Source organism: Miniopterus natalensis, chromosome 5, assembly GCF_054644295.1.
Source record: "Miniopterus natalensis isolate mMinNat1 chromosome 5, mMinNat1.hap1, whole genome shotgun sequence".
NCBI classification, from domain to species: domain Eukaryota; kingdom Metazoa; phylum Chordata; class Mammalia; order Chiroptera; family Miniopteridae; genus Miniopterus; species Miniopterus natalensis.
In genome coordinates this window covers 54,036,866-54,057,289 of record NC_142085.1, presented here as the reverse complement: position 1 = coordinate 54,057,289, position 20,424 = coordinate 54,036,866, and the positions used below count along the sequence as shown (strand labels likewise).

Sequence of the window (20,424 nt, the reverse complement as noted above, 5' to 3'; positions counted from 1 at the left end):
ATAAATATTTAGAAATGTACCTATAGCTTAAATTGATCACTTACTTTAAAATTATTAAAGTATTCAATTTACAAAAATTTTCAAACCATGTTCTTTAGAGGTATTATTCTTCAACATACATTTCTGTCATGAACTTTTTTGTTATTTCAGGATCAGCCTTTTATCTCCTTACCTTTATAGGTATAAGTTGTAATTGTCACTTTTGGAGTTCAACTTCAAAATTTATAAGCATATTGAAACTTAAATGACTTGCCAATCTTGTTAGTAAGAGAAAATCTGTGTAAGCTGATCTCCACATGGGGGAGTCATTTATTCCTAAGTTTTACTGAAAGCCTTTGGTAATTATTGAGTGAAACCAAATAGATGAAAATACCTTTGTTTAAAATGCAGTAAATTAAAAAATACAACAAATGTATGGCAGAAAAATATATATCCATTCCACATTTGCACTATAATGCTCTTTTAAATTTAATTTTGTATCTGTCAGTGATTTGTTTTAAAATCTAGAGAGAAAAACAAGCAACCTTGGTTTCATTTTTGAAAATGGCTGAATTACCAGGAGCTGAATATTTACATTAAAATAATATTTTCATTTTAGTTTTGCTTTTACTTTTAAATTCTTGATGAAAAGCTGAAATTGTAGAACCATGAAATCTGGAGTTAAAAGGACATTTTTGGCCTAAATCTTCAGTTCTAGCTATTAGAACTGAATATTACGAGGAAGAGTCAAGGATAATTTTATATCTAATTGTCAGTGCTTAAACACTTAATGCTTATTCAGTAAACAACCTGATTAATTTTTAAATGTTAAAAATCTTTAGAAACATTCATTTAGCTTAAATTGACCTAGCTGTTAGAACTGAAAGTAAGCTACTTGGGTGTTAAATGTTAAGAACACTTTTACAATACTAATCCTCAAGTTCATTCTGGCTGGGAGGGGAAAACACTGGTGTGGGATGGGACAGGATATCAGGGAATGGAGGAGGCATGAAGTTGAATTATAGAGGAGAAGCATTAAGTGGTCAGATAGAAGTAAGGAAGGGGAGAAGGAAGTGTTCTGGGCTTATAAGAAGGCACAGAGTTGACTGAGCATGTGTTTGGGGAACTACAGATAGATGAGAGTTGTAGATCTTAGCTTAGATTGCAAAGTAATTGAGTGGAAAAAGATGAGTTGAGGGAGGTAGAAAGGGGCCAAATTCTGAAAGACTTTAACTCACAATTAGAAATTTGGAAATTATTCTGAACTGTGGAGATGATTGAAGATGCTATAGAGGGGAGTGACATGATTGAATTTCTGTTTTTTAAGGAAAGTATAAACTCAGCTTGGAGTGTGAGGAATGGATTGAAATGGGGCAATACTGGAGTCAGGTCAGCTGATAGTTGTTGGGGCATTGTTCTGTGGAGCATGCATGCCTCGAGGATTGTGAGGATGGAGAAAATGAGATAGCTTCAAGGATGTAGAATTTACAGAGCTAGGTGACTGTTTGAGAAGGTGGAAACAGCCATTCAGAGATGATTGCCGTGTGGTGTGGACTGGACCCCAGAGTCCTTCTCTTCGTCACGCTCATTACCATCAGGTCTGTTTTCTGGTGATGATGATAGCTACTGCCTGTCGAGTACTTTGTAGTATTTCATGTATTTGAGATACGTTCTTTGTGCATTTCTCATTTACTACAACAGCCTTTTGAGATAGTTCCTTCTATTCGTTGAACGTGGAAACAACTTTAATATTAAAAGAACCTGACATTTATTGGGTGCTTATAATGTGTTCGGCAGTGTTCAAAGTACTTTACGTGTATTAACGTAAACAGTCCTGTGAAGTGTAGACATCCTTTCTACAGGTCAGGAAACAAGGATAAAGGGCTTGAGTAGCTTTCCTCCAGATCACATGGTTAGTGAGTGTTAGAGCGAGGATTTGAACCCATCAAGCCTGAGCTTGTAACTATGACAGTATATATTTCTTTAGAAGTTTAAACTGTCTGAGGGCCCAAAATTAGTAAGTGGTGAACCCTCAGTTTAAATCAAGGTCTCTGTGATTGTGTAACTGCTAGGCTTCTCTTTACTAAGTCAGCGAATATGAACAAAGTTGCAAATACAAATTTAGCATGTTTTCCTCCACTTTATTTTTATATGGTTAATTCCTTGTATTTTATTGCTAGTTTCACTTGATGTATTTCACACACACACACATTTAATACACATATAAGCACAAAAACAGGTTTGTGTATATTGATTATTGACTTAAAGTGGATTCATTTTTATCTTTAGAAAGGTATACTATGAGAAATCATTTTATTACTCAAAACTTTTAAAACACTTCAGGTTAGAGGTTCTTCATATTGAGTGTTTGTGTGTATTATTAGATTGGATTTAAAATTATCTTTAATATCTTCCTGTGTACAAGGAGAACATACTTTCCCTTGCATTTTAGTAAGTATATTCTAAAATTTCACCAACTCGATGAAATGGTAACCTAAAGAATCACAATTTTCAAGGACTAAATTTTTTTTCAAGGAAACTGAAGTAATAGGACTTTTACTAGACTATCAATCTTTGTAACTAATGTAGGACCTTAAAAATAGAATATACCTGTAAAGAAAAAAATTATTGAAAAATATTACATTGAAAGAACACGCCTCTCCTTTTTCTTGTATCTGCTTATTCCTACAAAAGAAACCTGGTATTCTTTTGAGTTCTAGGTGGAGAAATTTTCAGTGAGAACTCTTACATTCCAGAGCAATAGTAATCAAGTGATCAACCCAGGAAGGAAGCTTTATTACCAAGGGATTGATATTCAAACAGTTAATTGAATTATGCCAATAATAATGCCACTGAAACTGGTAATTACTAAAAAAAAATTACTATTTTAGACAGTTTTACAAATATGACCAAGCTTATCAGTCTACTTAGAGGAGGGAAAAGGAACATTTTGTTTTCACTATTAAAAGTTGATTATTATTTATATAAATATGGTTTATTTAGATATTTTTCTAGAAATAATGAAAAATATTTTCAAGAAGAAAATAGCTTAAAAAATGTTTCAAGTTTTAACATCACCACCCCCCCTCATAAGAGACATAATTTAGGTCCAAAGCCTGAAAGGAAGTTGGAATGTTCAGGCACATTTCTGAGGGGCGATGTTATTTGTTCCACACATGCAGAAGACTAGGAGGTTATTAAAACAAAATGTTTCTGTAACTAGTCCTGTAATCTCGCTGGAACATAGCGTCGGAAGTTGTGTATCCTTAATCTTAGTGTTATTTTTCCTTTTGCAGTTATTTTTTTATTACCCATGTTGTATCAGTTATCAGGCTCAGAGGTTGAGCTAGAAAAAAGTTGCTGGGGCTTTTTGTTGTTGATCTTATCTCCATGCTGAAGCTTTCTAAGTTGAAAACTTGCTATGTGTTAATGTAACTATTTCAGTACAAGTACCAACTCAGGTTCTTGTATATAGTTAATCCTTCGAGTTATATCTATGGCATCTGGTATTATTTTATGCCCTCAAAGAATTAACAGCAGAACTCAGGTGGGAGTAAATATGCCATTTGTTGGGGATAAAAGATCCCCCCCCCAAATTATATCATCTCTTCTAATACCTTAGAAGAAAGTGGCATTTTAGGTTTGGTATATATTTAATGCCTGATCATGCAACTCCGTGCCAGTGTTTTGTGGACTGATTATCATCTATGCATTCACTGTTTCCTTAAGGCATATGAGATACTTGATGTAGTTATGCAGGGCATAAAGTGTGGAGGTGCGTCTCTTGGCTGCCTTCATAGGTAGTGGGAATGCAGCCAGTGTGTTTCTATAGCACAGTATGAACAGTCAAAATGTTAGTTCTTAATGATAGTGGATGTTCATAGTAATAATTGTATCATCAAGAAAACGTTAATATGTGTTACTCTGTTTGAGGATGTGCTGTTTTAGGAGGCAGAGCAACGTATTTTAGAAGCAGTGGGATTTAGATTTTTTTTCTGTTTTCTGTAGATTTTAACTGTTAAACAATTATCTTTCAACTACCTGGAAAGCTCTTATTTTACTACACTTAGGAGAATTTGTGATGGCTAGAATTTTATTATTTTACTGAGAAATAATTAAGACCAAGATCTATTCACATTTTATTATTATTATTTTAATAATCATGTGAGAGCATGTTTTTATTAATGTTTCTTTTTAGAGAGAGAAAAACATAGATGTGAGAGAGAAGCATTGATTGGTTGTCTGCTGTATGCATCTGACTGGGGATTGAACCTGCAATCTTTTGGTGTACAGGATGAGGCTCCAACCAACTGAGCCAGCCAGCCAGGGCTTTTTTGTTGTTGTTCACATTTAAATTAACTTAATATGGAGACTGGTATCTGAGGGAGCTGATTTTCACAAATTGATATTTAGAAACTATGAACCAGAGTTACAGAAATAAATGTGGAAAACAATATTAGATGGAGTAGAAGGGAACATATGAGCAAAGATTAGTATACTTGTGAAAGCTAATTTTTAAAAATCAAATGTATGAGGAAATAATAGGGATTAATTGATAAAAAAGAGAATGTGTACTATTCTGATAAATATGGACCACAATGGCAAATTAAAATAGGTTAAGTGTATGTACTTGAGCAATTCACAAATCTTTTACTTACATGCTTCATAATTTAGTAAGGTCTTGAGCAATGACTATTGAATAGTACCTTAATATTGTAAAAGTAAAACCTCTTGGACAAAAGCTATTCTTGTTAAGGGAAGACAGCGTCTCATATAGCACCTTAAACATAGAATTAATGAAAGAATGGATCAGAAAAATTGTAGTGTTCAGTAAGCAGTTTTAGTGAGAGCATTCATAAATATCGAGATGATCATGTTGCTGATGCTGAAATCACTGCTGGTTATCACTTAGAAGTGTGTTATCGTATATTATTTCTTGATTGGACCCTGAAATTTAGTTTTATGTTTCTGTTTGATTGATTGCCATACATTTCTGTCTCCCTGTAGTAACCATCTGTATGTAACTTGTAGTAACTGATTAATTTCTATATAGTGGAGAAAAGCCTTTGGGTGGGTAGGGAGTGGGGTTTAGGGGTAGAATAGATTAAATGACAGGGATGGCAGCTTTCCCTGTGCCAGATTGTATAAGGAGCCATGTGGGGTTTGGGGAGAGCTGTGAGGAATTCACTGTGACACTTCTGTAGCTCTGAGATATACGGAGAATTCATAGCCAGTAGTCATATGTAGCTTGCTGGCTCAGTGCCAGTGGTTTTGGTGGTGGTGGTGGTGGTGGGGGCTGGGCATCCAGATTAGTGCCAAAAAAATAAAAATGAAGGGAGAGTCCTAAAACAGGCTTTCTCCCCTTTGTGTTTAGAGCATTCATTTCTGGGAGGTGAGAATTGTATACAACATACTGCTTTTAACTCACGAAGTTTCACTAGACGTAATTTAAAATATATAAATGATAATGATATTTCTATATATCTATAGATAGATATGCATATATCTGAGAATTCATTCTGGTCTGAGCTGAAATGCATTTTGTTACCAGTGAAATTTTAAGTGACACTATTTTCTATGATGACGATGATGTATTTTAAAATAAAATGTGTGAAATAGCTTACCTTAACTCAGAATCAAATCAGCTACACTTAATTGAGCCATTTTATGAAGTTCTAAGTATATATTAAATGAATTTGTTGAATTATGCATTTGCCACATAATTTTTGAACACCTACAAAGTGGCCATCGCTGTTCTTAGGAGCTGAGGATATATACTGGTAAACCAGACAGAACCCCTGCTTGCAGAGAGATTACATCCTATTGAAACATTTCAGTCAGTGACACCAAGAAGTAGAGACACTGAGGCCTGAACAAGCTTGTGCTTGGGGAACATTGTGAGTAAGCAAGGGGGGAATGGAAGGAAATGAGATGAGAAAGCAAGGCAGAGAGGCTAGGAAAGGAATTCGGATTTTATTCTTAGTGTCATGAGAAGTCAGTGTAGGGTTTTGAGCAAGAAAGGTATGTAATCTGAATTATATATATTTTAAAAAATCACTCTGTGGTGCGGAGAAGCAGTAGAGGCAAAATGGAAACAGGGACACCAGCACTGCAGTGATTCAGGTGAGAGATGATGACTTGGACCAGGGTGCTAAAAGTGGAGGTGGTGAGAGGGCAGATAGAGAATATTTTTTGGAAGTAGATCTTGATAGCACTTGCTGTTACAGGGTGTGAGAGAACAGTTGAGTGAATGGTAGAGTGCTGGTTTGCTGAGATGTATGAACATTGGTGCCAAATTAATTCTAAACCTTTACCTCTTAAATGAGAAGTGATTAGATCAACATTGAGTATGTGGAATTAAAAAAAAGTCTTCACAAAAACTTTTTCTTTTTTTTTTAACAGGAGGAGTATGTCCAGCTTGTTACTGAACTTCGAATGACAAGAGCCATTCAGCCTCAGATCAATGCTTTTCTACAGGGCTTTCATATGTTCATCCCACCTTCCCTCATACAGCTGTTTGATGAGTTTGAGTTGGTAAGAAGGACATCAGCTCCCTTGTTGTTACACAGCAGTATAAAACTCCAGTGGTTGTAATTCAGGAGTAATATTGGAGTGCTGTGATGCGTGGAATGATGTATAAGACACATGGTTTAATGTTCACCGTTAGAGATTTCAAAACTTACATTTGTGATTGTGCTTCTCTTAAGCTTAATAACCAGATTAGCATTTCCTTAATGGGAAATGGAGTGCATGGTGATAAACAAGAGTGGAGTGTTAGTGCCAAAGTACTGTGCATGGGAGATGCTAACGGCCAGTCTTCCCCAAAGCAAAATTCCCATTATTTCTGAATTTTTTATTTGGCCATCTGTGGTAAAGAGGAAACTGATACAAACTTCTTGTACTTCAAAAAAGAAAAAATGGTTAAGAACGTTTTTCTTGTTGTTTTGTGTTTTCTTTTTCAGCTTCTTATTTCATCATATATATAATTTTATAATTTTCCATTTTGAACCTCTGTGGAGTCCACTCTTTGCTGGCCCCCAGTCTCTAATGAATGTTTTGTTATACTTTGTTAATTTGCCTGCCTTTTACTGTGATCTAATGGGATTTCTAATTTTATATGATTTATGTCTGCATTTTTCCTTATTTCCTTTTTCTCTTTTATTTTTGGTAATGCCATTTTCAAACTCTCTTGAGTTTCTAACTTCTTAATAAAACACAGTATTTTAAATGGAGTATAGCTTTTAAAAAGTATAATTTGGAAAAATAAATTTTAGATAAATGTAAAGTATCCTTAGGTTTTTATTCTTTTTCATAAAATTAGTTTTACCCTATGCCTTTCATTTTAATATCTGAATAAGTACAGTGGTGTATACCTTTAATTTTACAGATATACCAGTATTTTCATTTTTTCACTCATAGTGTACAGTACAGAATTTGACAATTAATTTTGAAGTACTTTGTGACTTAGTTTCATTAACTATCAGGCCTGGGTATCTAGTTGGTTAGACTATTGTCCCTGATAACTCCAAGTTTGTGGGCTCTGTCCCTTGGGTCAGGGCATATACAGGAAGGAACCAGTGAATGAATAAATAAGTGGGACAACAAATTGATCTCTCTCTCTCTCTCTGTCCCTCTGTCTCTATCTCTATCTCTTCTCCCTCCCTCCTCTTCCTCTCTAAAATTGATTAAAAAAATCGTTTTTTTTGGTTCTGTTTTTAGGTTTAGGATTAATGGTTTTGTTTAGCATAGACTTGTCTAGTTTCTGCATAACCATAAAAGTTATTTTTAGCATTTAAAAATAGAGGAGTACTTATGAACTCTTAAACAGAGAATTACATTATTTCTTGGACCTGTGGTGTAAAAAACCAATAGTAACAACATAAATAATTAGCAAAAACTTTACCTTGTAATTTACTGATACTGATAAGTTCTATGAAATTTATTGGATTACCATATACATAAAGTGCATGCATCATAAATGTATAGCTTGATGAATTTTCACAAGCAGACTGCACCCATGAATACAGCACCCAGATCAAGAAATTAACATCTAGCACCCCAAATGTCCCTCTCATGTCGCCTTTCACTCTCCCCAGTCATGGGTAACCACTCTTCTAACTTATAGATTAGGTTGCCTGGTTTTGAATTTAATGTAAATGAAACCATCACCTAGAATATATCTGACTCCTTTAGCTCAGCTTTTTGTTTGTGAGAATTATACCTGTTGTTGCATGCAGTGTAATTTGTTCATTTTCATTGCTGTATGGTAGTTCATTGTGTCAGTATACTTTCTTGTCTTTTCTACTCTTGATGAACATTTGATGGATACTTTTTAGTTTCGGGCTATTTGAAATAGTGCTGCTACAAATATTCTAGTGCATGTCTTTAGGAGAAATATGCATGCGTTCTGTGTGTTCTATACCTTGGAGTGGAATTGCTGGCATATAGGCTATTATTCCATTAGAGTAGATACTAGCATCTATTCCATTAGAGTAGATACTAGCAAATAGTTTTCCAAAGTGCTATGTCAAGTTACACTCTCCCCACCAGGTATGCGAGTTCTGAGTGTTCCCATTCCTCACAGCATTTGATAATCTCCTTTTTCATTTTTACCATTTTGGTGGATCAGTAGTGGTATTTCATTGTCATTTTAATTTGCATTTCCCTAATACTTAGTGAAGTTGAGTGTGTTTCATATGTTTATTAGCCGTTTGTGTACTCGGGCTTTTAAGTATTTGTTCAAGTAATTTGTCCATTTTTCTATTGTGTTTACTGATTTGTTGGATTCTTTATATATTCTTTTTTTTAAAAAAAAATATGTCTTTATTGATTTCAGAGAGAGGAAAGGAGAGAGAGAGAAACATCAATGATAAGAGAGTCATTGATCAGCTGCCTAGCTTACAACCCGGGCATGTATCTTGACCGGGAATCGAACCCCGATCGCCTGGATCCTAGGTCGATGCTCAACCGCTGAGCCACGCCCAGCCGGGCATCTTTATATATTCTTTATAGGAGTCTTTGTTAGTTATACATATTCTACTCTGGTGTCTAAGTGAATAAAAGTTTTTAGTTTTGATACAGTTCAGTTTAACCTTTTTTTTTTAAAGCATGGAGCTTTTGGTGTCCTGTTTAAGAGACTGTTTCTTATTCCAAGGTCATGAAGGTATTTTCCTGTTTTCGTCTAAAAACTTTATTCCTTTATCTTTCATGTTTAGGTCTGCTACTGATAAGTTTTTTGTTGTTTGTTTTTTTTTTTTAAACAATTTTACCTTTCTTTTACTTTTATTTTTTATTTTTTTAATCCTCACCTGCAGATATTTTTTCCATTGCCTTTCAGAGAGAGTGAAAGGGAGAGAGAGAAACATCGATGTGAGAGAGACACATCGACTGTTGGCCTCCCGCACATGCCCCGACCGGGGCTGGGCATAGAACCTGCAACCCGGCTACATGCCCTTGGCCGGAATCGAACCCGAAACCCCTCAGTCTTCAGGCCGATGCTCTAACCATTGAGCAAAACTCTCTGGGGCTGCTAGTGGTAAGCTTTTCATTGTGGCTCTTATATTAGAAATTAGGTCAGGATTCCTGGTGCCTTAGACTCCGGCTTTAAAACGAAGTTGAGCCCAGCCGGGCGTGGCTCAGCGGTTGAGCATCAACGTAGGACCCAGGCGATTGGGGTTCGATTCCCGATCAGGGCACATGCCCGGGTTGCGGGCTGCAGTCGATCAATGACTCTCATCATTGATGTTTCTATCTCTCTCTCCCTCTCCTTTCCTCTCTCTGAAATCAATAAAGATATATTTAAAAAAAACCCAAAAAAACTAAGTTGAGCTGATCAGATGATGAGATTGTTTAGGAAGAGCAGTGTCAAATAGGGTAATAAAGATCTCCAATCCTCTTCATAAAGAGCCACAGCATGCGATATTCAGGAAGTGTCCCACATCCTAAGAGAATAAAGCCTGTCATTTTTACTCATAATTATTAACAGTGAGCGCATGCTTAATATTATTAAAAGCTTACTTCAGCTTAGAAGGGAAGACAGTTACACTCAGATTGTAAGAAACATGTGAAATTCATTCTCACCCCCTTTTGACAGGTCTGTATCAGGGTCCTGCCACAAAACAGAATTTCCCCAGGTGGTTCAAATAAAGGGACTTTAACAAAGGGACTATTACAGAGGTGCAGGCAGTGTTAAGAATAAACAAGATTTGGTGAGACATCCAGAGACTAGCAACAGTGGAAAGTCTTTATCACCTCTGGAATTGAAGAGACAGGTGGAGGAATTACTGTAAGGGGCCCTGTGATGAGGAGACGTGGTTATTGGAAAGATGTGCTATAAGCAGGGAGGGAGCGGAAAAGACTCTCACCTCCAGACTTGTTCTCAGTGACGGAACCCAACCTGAAGCTGACAGACAAGAGAGCTAGTTTGCCAGGCTCAGCCTCCTAGGATGGAGAATGCATTTGTGGGCGGTGAATGGACGCTAACCAGAATGCCTTTATCTAGTAAAAGTATTTTATAGTACCATTGCAAGGAGAACAGAAACCCTAGCAGTTCTCAAACTTTTTGGTCTTAGGACCCCCTTACAACAAAAGCCTTTTTGTTTAATGTGAGTTATATTAATTTATGTTTATTTTATTTGAAATTAAAACAAGTGTAAAATATTTTATTAATTCATATAAAGATAATTCAGTACCTATTAATATAAATAACATTTTAAATATGAAAACTGCATTTTCCAGAATGAAACAAAAATAATGGGAAGACTGGTATTATTTCACATTTTTGCAAGTTTCTTTAATATCTGGCTTAATATCTGGGCATTCATATCTGCTTCTGCACATTATCTCTTGTGATATGTTGTTTGGTTGAAAAAATATGAAGAAAATCCAGCCTAAGATAAGTTGGAAAGGAGAGAATCTTGCAGCCTCCTTGACTAGATCTCAGAAGCACCTAAGTGTTCTCAGATATCACCTTATATTAACCTTCATCAACCTTCAAAGTACACTCTGTACTGTTCTGCTATATATTACCAGTAGTTGCTGTAGGAAATGTGGTTTTGAACCACATTAAATTGATGGCTCTGTAGTAACCAGTCCTGCTATTCTGGCTTGTCAGTGTTTTAGTTAAGTATAGGCTAGTTACTGCCTCATCTGACTGTGTAAACAGGCCCAACTGTGAGAAATGGACTGATTCAGAGGTGCGAACAAGCTCTTTTTCATGTTTTATTTTCTCTTGGAAAATATAATGGTAAATACTTTGCCATTCTTAATTTCATTTTTTAGTTATTTGATTGCTGTTTTTTAAAATTTATCTTTACTGTTGAAAGTATTACAGATGTCCCCTTTTTCCCCCATTGACCCCTTCTACCCTGCACCCATCCCCTGCCCCAGGCCTTCACCACACTGTTGTCTGTGTCCATGGGTTATGCATATATGCATATAAATTCTTTGGTTAATCTCTCTCCACCCATCCCCACCTTGCCTCTGAGATTCGACAGTCTGTTCCATGCTTCTGTGTCACTCCATCTATTTTGTTCATCAGTTTATTATGTTCTTTCGATTCCACATGTAAGTAAGATCATGTGATGTTTGTCTTTCTCTGCCTGGCTTATTTCGCTTAGCATAATATTCTTCAGGTCCATCCACACTGTCCCAAAGGGTACGAGATCCTTCTTCTTTAAGCTGCATAGTATTCCTTGGTGTCATAGCTTTTTTATCCACTCATCTACTGATGGGCACTTGGGCTGTTTCCAGATCTTAGCTATTGTAAATTGTGCTGCTGTGAACATAGGGAGCATAAGTTCTTTGCAATTGGTGTTTCAGGATTCTTAGGATATATTCGTAGGCGTGGGATCACTGGGTCAAAAGGCAGCTCCATTTTTAATTTTTTGAGGAACCTCCGTACTGTTTTCCATAGTGGCTGTACCAGTCTGCATCCCCACCAGCAGTGTAGCAGGGTTCCCCTTTCTCCACACCCTCGCTAGCATGTGCCATTTGTTGATTTGTTGATTCTGACAGGTGTGAAGTGATACCTAATTGTGGTTGATGATTAGCAATGTTGAACATTTTTCATGTCTCTTGGCCATCTGTATGTCCTCTTTGGAAAAGTGTTTATTTAGGTCCTTTGCCCATTTCTTAATTGGGTTGTTTGTCTTCCTCTTGTTGAGTTGTATGAGTTCTTTGTACACTTTGGAAATTAGCCCCTTATCGCATGTATCCTTAGCAAATATGTTTTCCGTTACTGTGGGGTTCCTTTGTATTTTGAGGCTGATTTCTTTTGCTGTGCAGAAGCTTTTTAGTTTGATGTAGAAAAATATGGAATGCTTCATGAGTTTTTGTGCCCTCCTTGCGCAGAGGCCATGCTAATCTTCTCTGTATCGTTCCAATTTTAGTATATGTGCTGCAGAAGCAAGCACTTGATTGCTATTTTGTTTATTTGATGATCTTCCTGGGAAAAAGGAGGCTACCAAAAGTCATTAGGGAAATTACATTTTTTTCCCTCACCTTGGGGAAAGTTGATATTTAAGATCTGAATTATTCTAGAATAGTTCTTCAAAGGCTTGAATCTGTGTTTTTTTTTAATATAACTATTTTTTTTATTACCTTCTTTTTCCTAATGATTAGGGTTTCTTGATGGTTTTTTTTCTTTGCTTAACCCAGGATTTATTCAGGTGTTTATTATTTTCATATTGAGAGCATGGTCTCTTTACAGAATTTAATGAGTTCATAAAATAAAAATAAACATAAAGTATTGTCTCTTCATATGTTTTAATTAAATCATATCAATGTAGAGACATCTGCACATCTCACAGTGTTTGAGATTATCAGTATCAAGGGTCTCTCCCATGTAGTACTTGTTTTATTGATGACACGCAGACACTGTCAGAAAAAAAATCAGTTTTACATGGAATCAGTTTCTAATTAAGGTAAATTTACTCTTTAAATGTAATAGGTTTGGTTTTTTCCTCCAAAGAAGAATAATGAAGTATTTTTCTTCTTCCCCAAAGGAACTACTGCTTTCTGGCATGCCAGAAATTGATGTGAGTGATTGGATAAAAAATACAGAATACACAAGTGGCTATGAAAGACAAGATCCAGTTATTCAGGTAAAATTTCTCTGGAGCTTAGAATGAAGTTAAGTTTTGCCATTTAATTTTGTAAGCTTTTCAGCACTACTGGATGAAAACCTACATTAATTAATGAAGTCAAGTTTTCCCCTAAATTCTTCTCATGGGAATCGCATATGAAAGCTTTGTATGAAATCATTTTTGATAAATGAGTTTCTTAAAATAAAATATGCCTTATGAATGCTGCCCCTTTTTTTGGTATTAAGTCTGTGATTGCTCTGAAACATCAACTGAATTTGTTTTGTTGTTGTTAGTGGTTCTGGGAAGTTGTGGAAGATATTACTCCAGAGGAGAGAGTTCTTCTGCTGCAGTTTGTTACTGGCAGGTAAGAAGTGTTTTATGATAATGTGGAAATAATTTAATGTATTCCATTTCTAATGGCTTAGAGATAAACAACCAAAGTGAATTGTTACTCTCAATTGTCAGTATCTTATCTCCCTTTCCACTTTTTTTTTTAATATTAAACAAACATTTATTTAGGCATTTAAAATGAAACATATATAGTAGTGTTCAATAAATGTTTATTTAATGTATAAAAAATTAAACTGTGTTCCAGCCAGGACTATCAGTGTGTATGGGTATTTTATAATTTGGTAATTTTTCTGCCGATTGGTCAGTGGTAGTAGCCAGATTTTTAATATTTGGGTGTTGCTGGACCACACACACACACACACACACACCCCACATATAATATCCATACACAGCAATTTTTCTGCAGTTCTTATCAGACTTGAAATTCTCAGAATTCCTGTCCTAAAAAATAATTTGTGAAACCACACTTCTTTGAAAAGTCTGCTTTTGCAACCAATGGAATATCAGAGATTAGAAAATGTCTTTTAAGTTATATTTCTGAAAGGAATGGAATGGACAGAAGCAGCTATCAAAGAAAAACAAAGCAGGTTTCGGTTCAAGGAAGGCAGGGAACACAGGAGCTAGTGTAAAGAACTTGGGGCTGAGCCACAAGAGACAGCCACAGATCTTATGAAGCCACACATCTCATTTCAGTACCCAAGCAATGGAATTTTTATTTTTATTATTATTATTTTTAATATATCTTTATTGATTTCAGAGAGAGGAAAGGAGAGGGAGAAAGAGAGATAGAAACATCAATGATGAGAGAGTCATTGATCGAGCCCACAACCCCGAGCATGTGCCCTGACCGGGAATTGAACCGTGATCGCCTGGATCCTAGGTTGATGCTCAACCGCTGAGCCACGCCCGGCCGGGCCAGAATTTTTAAATTAAAGTGCAGGCTTGATCCCCAGCCTGGTTGGGATGTGTGCAGGAGGCAGCTAATTGATATGTCTCTCTCACATCAATGTTTTTCTCTCTCTCTCTCTCTCCCTCTCCCCACACCTTCCACTCTCTCTGAGAAGCAATGGAAGAAATACCTTTCGGTGAAGATTAACAAAAACCCATCTCTTAATCTCAGTCACTGAAGATAATCACTAAGCATTGTGGTTATTCTTCCAGATTGTTTCTTGCATATATAAATTTTTGCTTTTTAAAAACATTGTCCCTGTTTTATAACACTTGAATTTTGCAATATATCATTAAAAATTATTCCATTTATGGGTTTAATTTTTTAAATGGCTGCCTGCTCTATAATTTATGGACCTCCTTTAATCCATACTATCCTTTATTGCTAAATTTTCCCATTTATGAATAACGCTGAAGAAATAAGGAATTTTTGTGCTACATACTTGGTGGGCCAATATCCTAGATTATTTATATAGGATAAATTCTTACACGAGAATTTTTTGAATAGAAAAGTATATGCATTTTTACAGCCTTTGGACATAATTGCTCATTGATCCTTCAGAACAATATCAGTTTTCACATCAGCAGGGAACGAGAGGGCCTATTCCCTTTATTCTATCAATACAAGATGTAATCATTTTTATTTTCATGTAAGTTCTTATTTATGTAATATTTTTGGATGGTGTGAATTGCCTGTATTTATTTTCTGTGCATTATTCTGGCATTTTCAGAAATTCAGTTTAAAATGTTCTTTATATATTAGGGACGTATATAAAGAACTTTTTCTAGTTTATCACTTGCCTTTTAACTTTATTAAGTTAAATAGAGATTTTCATGTAATTTAAATTACAGATTTAATTTATAAAATTTATAAAATAGGAGTTTTAAATTATGTTGCAAGTTGATTATCAGTACTTTATGGTTTTTATAGATCCTTTCCTGTGTTCAAAATTTTATATATGTTTATCTACATTTTTTTCTGTAACTTTTTACAGGGTCTGTTTTTACATTCCAATTTTAAACAGACTGAACTTATTTTGGTTTATTGTGTGAGGTAGTGCTCTTTTATTATTTTTCTAAATGGTTTATATCCAAACACCATTTGATGCATTATTATATTCCCCCCCACCACCCTGTGATTTGGTCAGTGTGTCTTTAAATTAAAACGCAGAAAAAAATTACTCAAGTTCTTTGATACTAAAAATGTCCTTAAAATTGCTGCTCTGATAGAATTAAAAATCACTTGGATTAGTAATACACGGTTCCCCTCTTGCATCAATAGTGTAGTCATTGTTAGCAATGCTGAAAAGAGCTACACGGCTTATTATTGAACTGGGCATGTGAATCCTTTAAACTGAGGCAAAGGATGTGGGTAAAGAGTAGGAGCTAAGGAATCTGAAGGGAAGCAGCACAGAACTAAGCTTTACCTTCATGTTGAAGATCCATCTTTCAGCACTTAGTCTTGATAGAGTCCTTGTTTTGAATTCAAACAGTAAGTCTTAAGTTCTTTTAAATTTTAACTTTCCTTTTACATTAGACCCCCAGTTAGTATAGGTATAGTATTTGCCATTCTAAACCTAAAGTATGCATTTTTTTCTTTAGTACTTTTTTCAAAATTCTGGTTATGCATTGGTTTATATTTAGATACCGAAATGTCTTTCTCCATGTCCCTAGTATAATTTAGTGCGATCTAACTGAAAAAGTTAAATGCGTTCAATTACAATTTCAGTATAAAGAGTATTTTTTAAGTATTTTTATGGTGGTAATAGTATTTTCTTGGTCTGTAAGACTGTCTTTAAATGTCTTACTCTTTTGTTTTATTGTCCCTTAATAGTAATGAAAGTCAGCCTTGATTTCTCTGTGTATGAAATAGGAGTACAGTCCGCTTTCAACCACCTCAGATTGAAAATTCTTGGAGGAAAGTTATGTTGTTGCTGATGTGTACTCAGTAATGAGGCCTTGTATGGATACTGGCTGTGTCTGTACTGAAGATGTACAGACTTGTTTTCTTGGCATTATTCCCTAAACAATACAGTATAACAACTATTTATATAACATTTACATTGGGTTAGGTATGTGGGAGGATACCTGTAGGTTATAGCAAATACTGCATCAATTTAAATAAGGGACTTTAGCATTAATGGATTTTGGTATCATCCAGGGGCTTCTGTAACCAATTCCCTATGGATAACAAGGGGCAATTGTATCATTTTTATTAACTGTAATTTTACTTTGTATAACCCAGGTTTCATAATATTCACCTAGACTATGTAGTTTTCTCATGCATGCTTAAAGTGTGATGAGCCATGATCTTAGCATAAGGTCACTGTTATTCAGGTGTGGAGCCCAGTCATATTTGTTTGTAGTTTAGAAGAGGAGTAAGTTTTCATAGTTTGTTTGTGAATATCAGTTTACAGAATAATTTCAATTCAGATACTAAAGTTGGGAATTCTTTGGTCTTTTTAAAGCTAACTTTTCAAAATTTAGTTATATGAAGACATTAGACTGATGATGCTGATACTGAAATACTGAGTTATAATTTGTGTAAGAATCAGTGTCGAGCTCTGCTGGTGTGGCTCAGTAGGTTGTCAACCATGCACCAAGAGGTCACCGGTTTGATTTCAGATTAGGGCACATGCTTGGGTTGAGGGCTCGATCCCCAGTAGGGGGCCTACAGGAAGCAGCCGAGATCAGTGTTCCTTGCACACCAATGTTTCTATCTCTCTCTTTCCCTTTCCCTTTCTTTCAAATTAATAAAAACATATTAAAAAAAAAAAAGAATTAGTGTAACAAGGCTCACTTTCTCATCTTGCCCTGGTAAAGTGGTGGTATACTTGTTTGTACATTTTGCCTCTAGCCCTGGCTCACTTGGCTCAGTGGTTAGAGCCTTGGCCTGAGGACTGAAGGGTCCCAGGTTTGATCCCAGCCAAGGGCAGCCAGTCAGCATGTCTCTCTCATGTTGATGTTTCCCTCTCTGTCTCTGTCTCTCTCCTTCCCTCGTGCCCTCCTGCCCTCCACTCTCTCTGAGAAGCAAGGGAGAAAATATCCTCTAGTGAGGATTAAAAAAATAATAAATTCTGCCTCTGTAGGAAATTGAGAACAGCTTGGTTTTTTATCCCTTTTTATTTTTGGTTGCATTTGTTAATTTTTTAGGCAAAGTTTAATATGCATAGATTAACTAATGTTGGATTTTATTTCCATTGACAGACATATTCAGGTCTTCTTTAGATATTCTTTTGCCCTAAGTAGGAATTGCTCATGTATTCCCATTTTATTAGTAAGATTCAGGCATACTTTTAATATTCACTTAGACCTCTAAGGTAAGCTCAGGCATTTCATCAAGAAAATATTTAATAGCAATCAAACTGCTTCCCAGCTAGGGAAAGAAAACTGCTGTTTTTAGAGATTCACATGGAGTGGATTGCTAATTTCCCCCCCTGTGAATATATACATATCCATGATTTCAGATAGAAAATTTGGTAACACTTTCAACAGCTTTGATAGTGTGTGCTAAAAAATACATATTACCATTTTTAAGTGTACAGTTCTGTGACATTAAGTACATTTACATTGTGCAACCATCACCACCATCCATCTCCCAAACATTTGTTTCTCAGTTGAAACTCTACCCATTAAACACTAACTGTCCATTCCCACTCCCCCAGCCTCTGACAACCACCATTCTCCTGTCTATCTCTGTGAATTTGGCTCTTCTAGAGGTACCTCATGTAAGTGGAACCATACATTGTTTGTCTTTTTGCTATTGGTTTATTTCACTTACCATAATGTCCTCAAGGTACATCTGTATCATAGCAAATATCAGAAGGCTAAATAATATTTCATTGTGTATATATTCCACATTTTGCTTATCTTTTCACCCATGGATGGTCACTTGGGTTGCTTCCACCTTTTTGGCTCTCGTGAGTGATGCTGCTGTGAACGTGGATGTTCAAATATCTCTTTGATTCTCTGCTTTCAGTTCTTTTGGATATATACTGTAATTCTGTTTCATTTTTTTGAGAAACTGCCAGACTCTCTTCCACAGTAGCTGTACCGTTTTACATTCCCTCTAACAATGCATAAGGTTCCAATTTCTGCATGTCCTTTCCAGTACTTGTTCTATTCTTTATTATTATTTTTTTGGTGGGGGTTGGTGTTTTTTCTTTTATGCTTTATTAATAGTCATCCTAATGTATATGACGTGGTTATCTCATTGTGGTTTCGATTTGCATTTGCCTAATGACAAGTGATTGATTGAGCATCTTTTCATCTGCTTATAGGCCATTTGTGTACCTTCTTTGGAGAAATGTCTATTCAAGTCCTTTCCCTGTTTTGTTTTTCGTTGCTGTTGAGTTGGAGTTCTGTATATTTTTTGGATATCAATTCCTTATGACTTACGATTTGAGAATATTTTCACCCACTCTGTGTTGCTGTTTCACTCTGTTCCTGGTGTCATTTGCCGTATAAGATTTTACTTTTGATGAAGTCCAACTTACCTGTTTGTCTTTTGTTGCCTATGCTTTCTGTTGTCATATCCAAGAAATTATTACTAAATCCAGTGTCATGAAGCTTTCCTTTTATATTTTCTTATAAGAATTCTGTAATTTTATCTTTGAAGTTTAGGTCTTGGATTCATTTCGAGTTAATTTTTATAAATTTTTGTAAGGGCCCAACTTCATTTTTTCTGTGGAGGATATCCAGTTTTCCCAGTACAGTTTGTTGAAAAGTCTGACCTTTCCCCACTGAATGTTCTTAGCACACTCACTGAAAATCATTTGGCCATATATGTGAGGGTTTATTTTAGGGTTCTCTGTTGTATTCCATTGCTTCATATTGTCTGTCTTTATGCCAGTGCCATACTGTTTTGATTATTGTAGCTTTGTAGTTTAAGTTTTGAAATCAGGAACTGTGAGCCCTGTGACCTGTTCTTTCTCAAGGTGGTTTTGGTTATTCAGGTTTTAACAGCTTTTTTTAAATGAACTGAATTATGCTTTGTACTATGAATTATGTTAGAAAATACTTTTAATATTAGACAGTCTACTGCCTTTGAGTATGCATTGGTACCTATTCGTTAAATCATCATTCTAATTTATCCAAAAAGGACTACAGCATCTCATTTTAATGACAACAAAATTTATTCCAGGATCAGTTTGTTTAATCATGATATACAAAGGCTAATTTGAAATACTAATTTTCTTTCAAATGTAAACAGTAGAATTTCAGAAGTTATAATCACATCCTCTAAAGCTATTTACCCAAGATTATTTTCTGGTGGTGTTTATGTATTGTGTTAGCTTTCCTGTGGTTTTATTATGTTAGGTGACATTAAAAAAAAATCTGATATTGTGATCCCTGGAAAAAGAAATGTAAAGAATTTTCTAATTTTTACACCATGAGACAAAAAATCCTCTCGACCCTAGATACTTTTCAAACGGAAATTATTTGGATTACATGTAAGAGCCTCTGTTGCTTTAATTAGTCAAGCAAATATTTATTTATTCAGCAGATATTTAATGAATGTCTATTAGATGCCAGTCATTTTGCTAAACCCTAGGGATACAAATAAATACAAATAACATACTTGGGCCCTCAAATCAGTCCCAGTTTAGTAGGGATACATATGAAAGAAAATAATTGTACATGCAGCATGCTAAATGCAATAGTAGAGCTATGTGCCAATTGAAAGCAGAGTATAACTTAGAAATGTGGAGGGGAGTCTCCATGGAAGCTGGCTAATGGCCACAGGGTGACTTTTAGTAATAAGTTGGAGTGTTGCATATTCAAAAGTGTTATTTTGTGAGTGACCTAGAGTTGACTATATTCTTACCCTAACTTAGAATTTGAAATATATCTATAACAAAGATTTTTCTTTCATGATTACAATTTATTAAGATATGAACTGTTAGTTCCAGGGTCCCACATGGTGGATTTGCTAATATCATGGGTGGAAGTGGATTGCAAAACTTTACAATCGCTGCTGTGCCATATACTCCCAATCTTTTGCCGACTTCAAGCACATGGTATGTTAATTTTTAAAATTTAAATGCATTTTGAATTTTTG

At 35.4% G+C, this 20,424-nt stretch overlaps 1 protein-coding gene and 1 non-coding gene across 6 annotated transcripts in view; one reads left to right on the top strand and one right to left on the bottom strand.

Annotated features, from left to right (window-relative positions):
- Positions 1-20,424, top strand: part of HACE1 (HECT domain and ankyrin repeat containing E3 ubiquitin protein ligase 1) — an 87,375-nt gene that overhangs the window by 64,453 nt on the left and 2,498 nt on the right. For all 5 annotated transcript variants that reach the window (XM_087817532.1, XM_087817531.1, XM_087817530.1 and 2 more), the window contains 4 exons: positions 6,382-6,513; positions 12,984-13,082; positions 13,358-13,428; positions 20,270-20,383. In XM_087817532.1, coding sequence (XP_087673658.1) covers positions 6,382-6,513; positions 12,984-13,082; positions 13,358-13,428; positions 20,270-20,383 — 416 coding nt within the window. The remainder of the gene's footprint in view (positions 1-6,381; positions 6,514-12,983; positions 13,083-13,357; positions 13,429-20,269; positions 20,384-20,424) is intronic.
- On the bottom strand, positions 12,286-12,392 carry LOC148093101 (U6 spliceosomal RNA). The gene has a single exon (XR_015714617.1). It is a non-coding gene; the product is annotated as a U6 spliceosomal RNA (small nuclear RNA).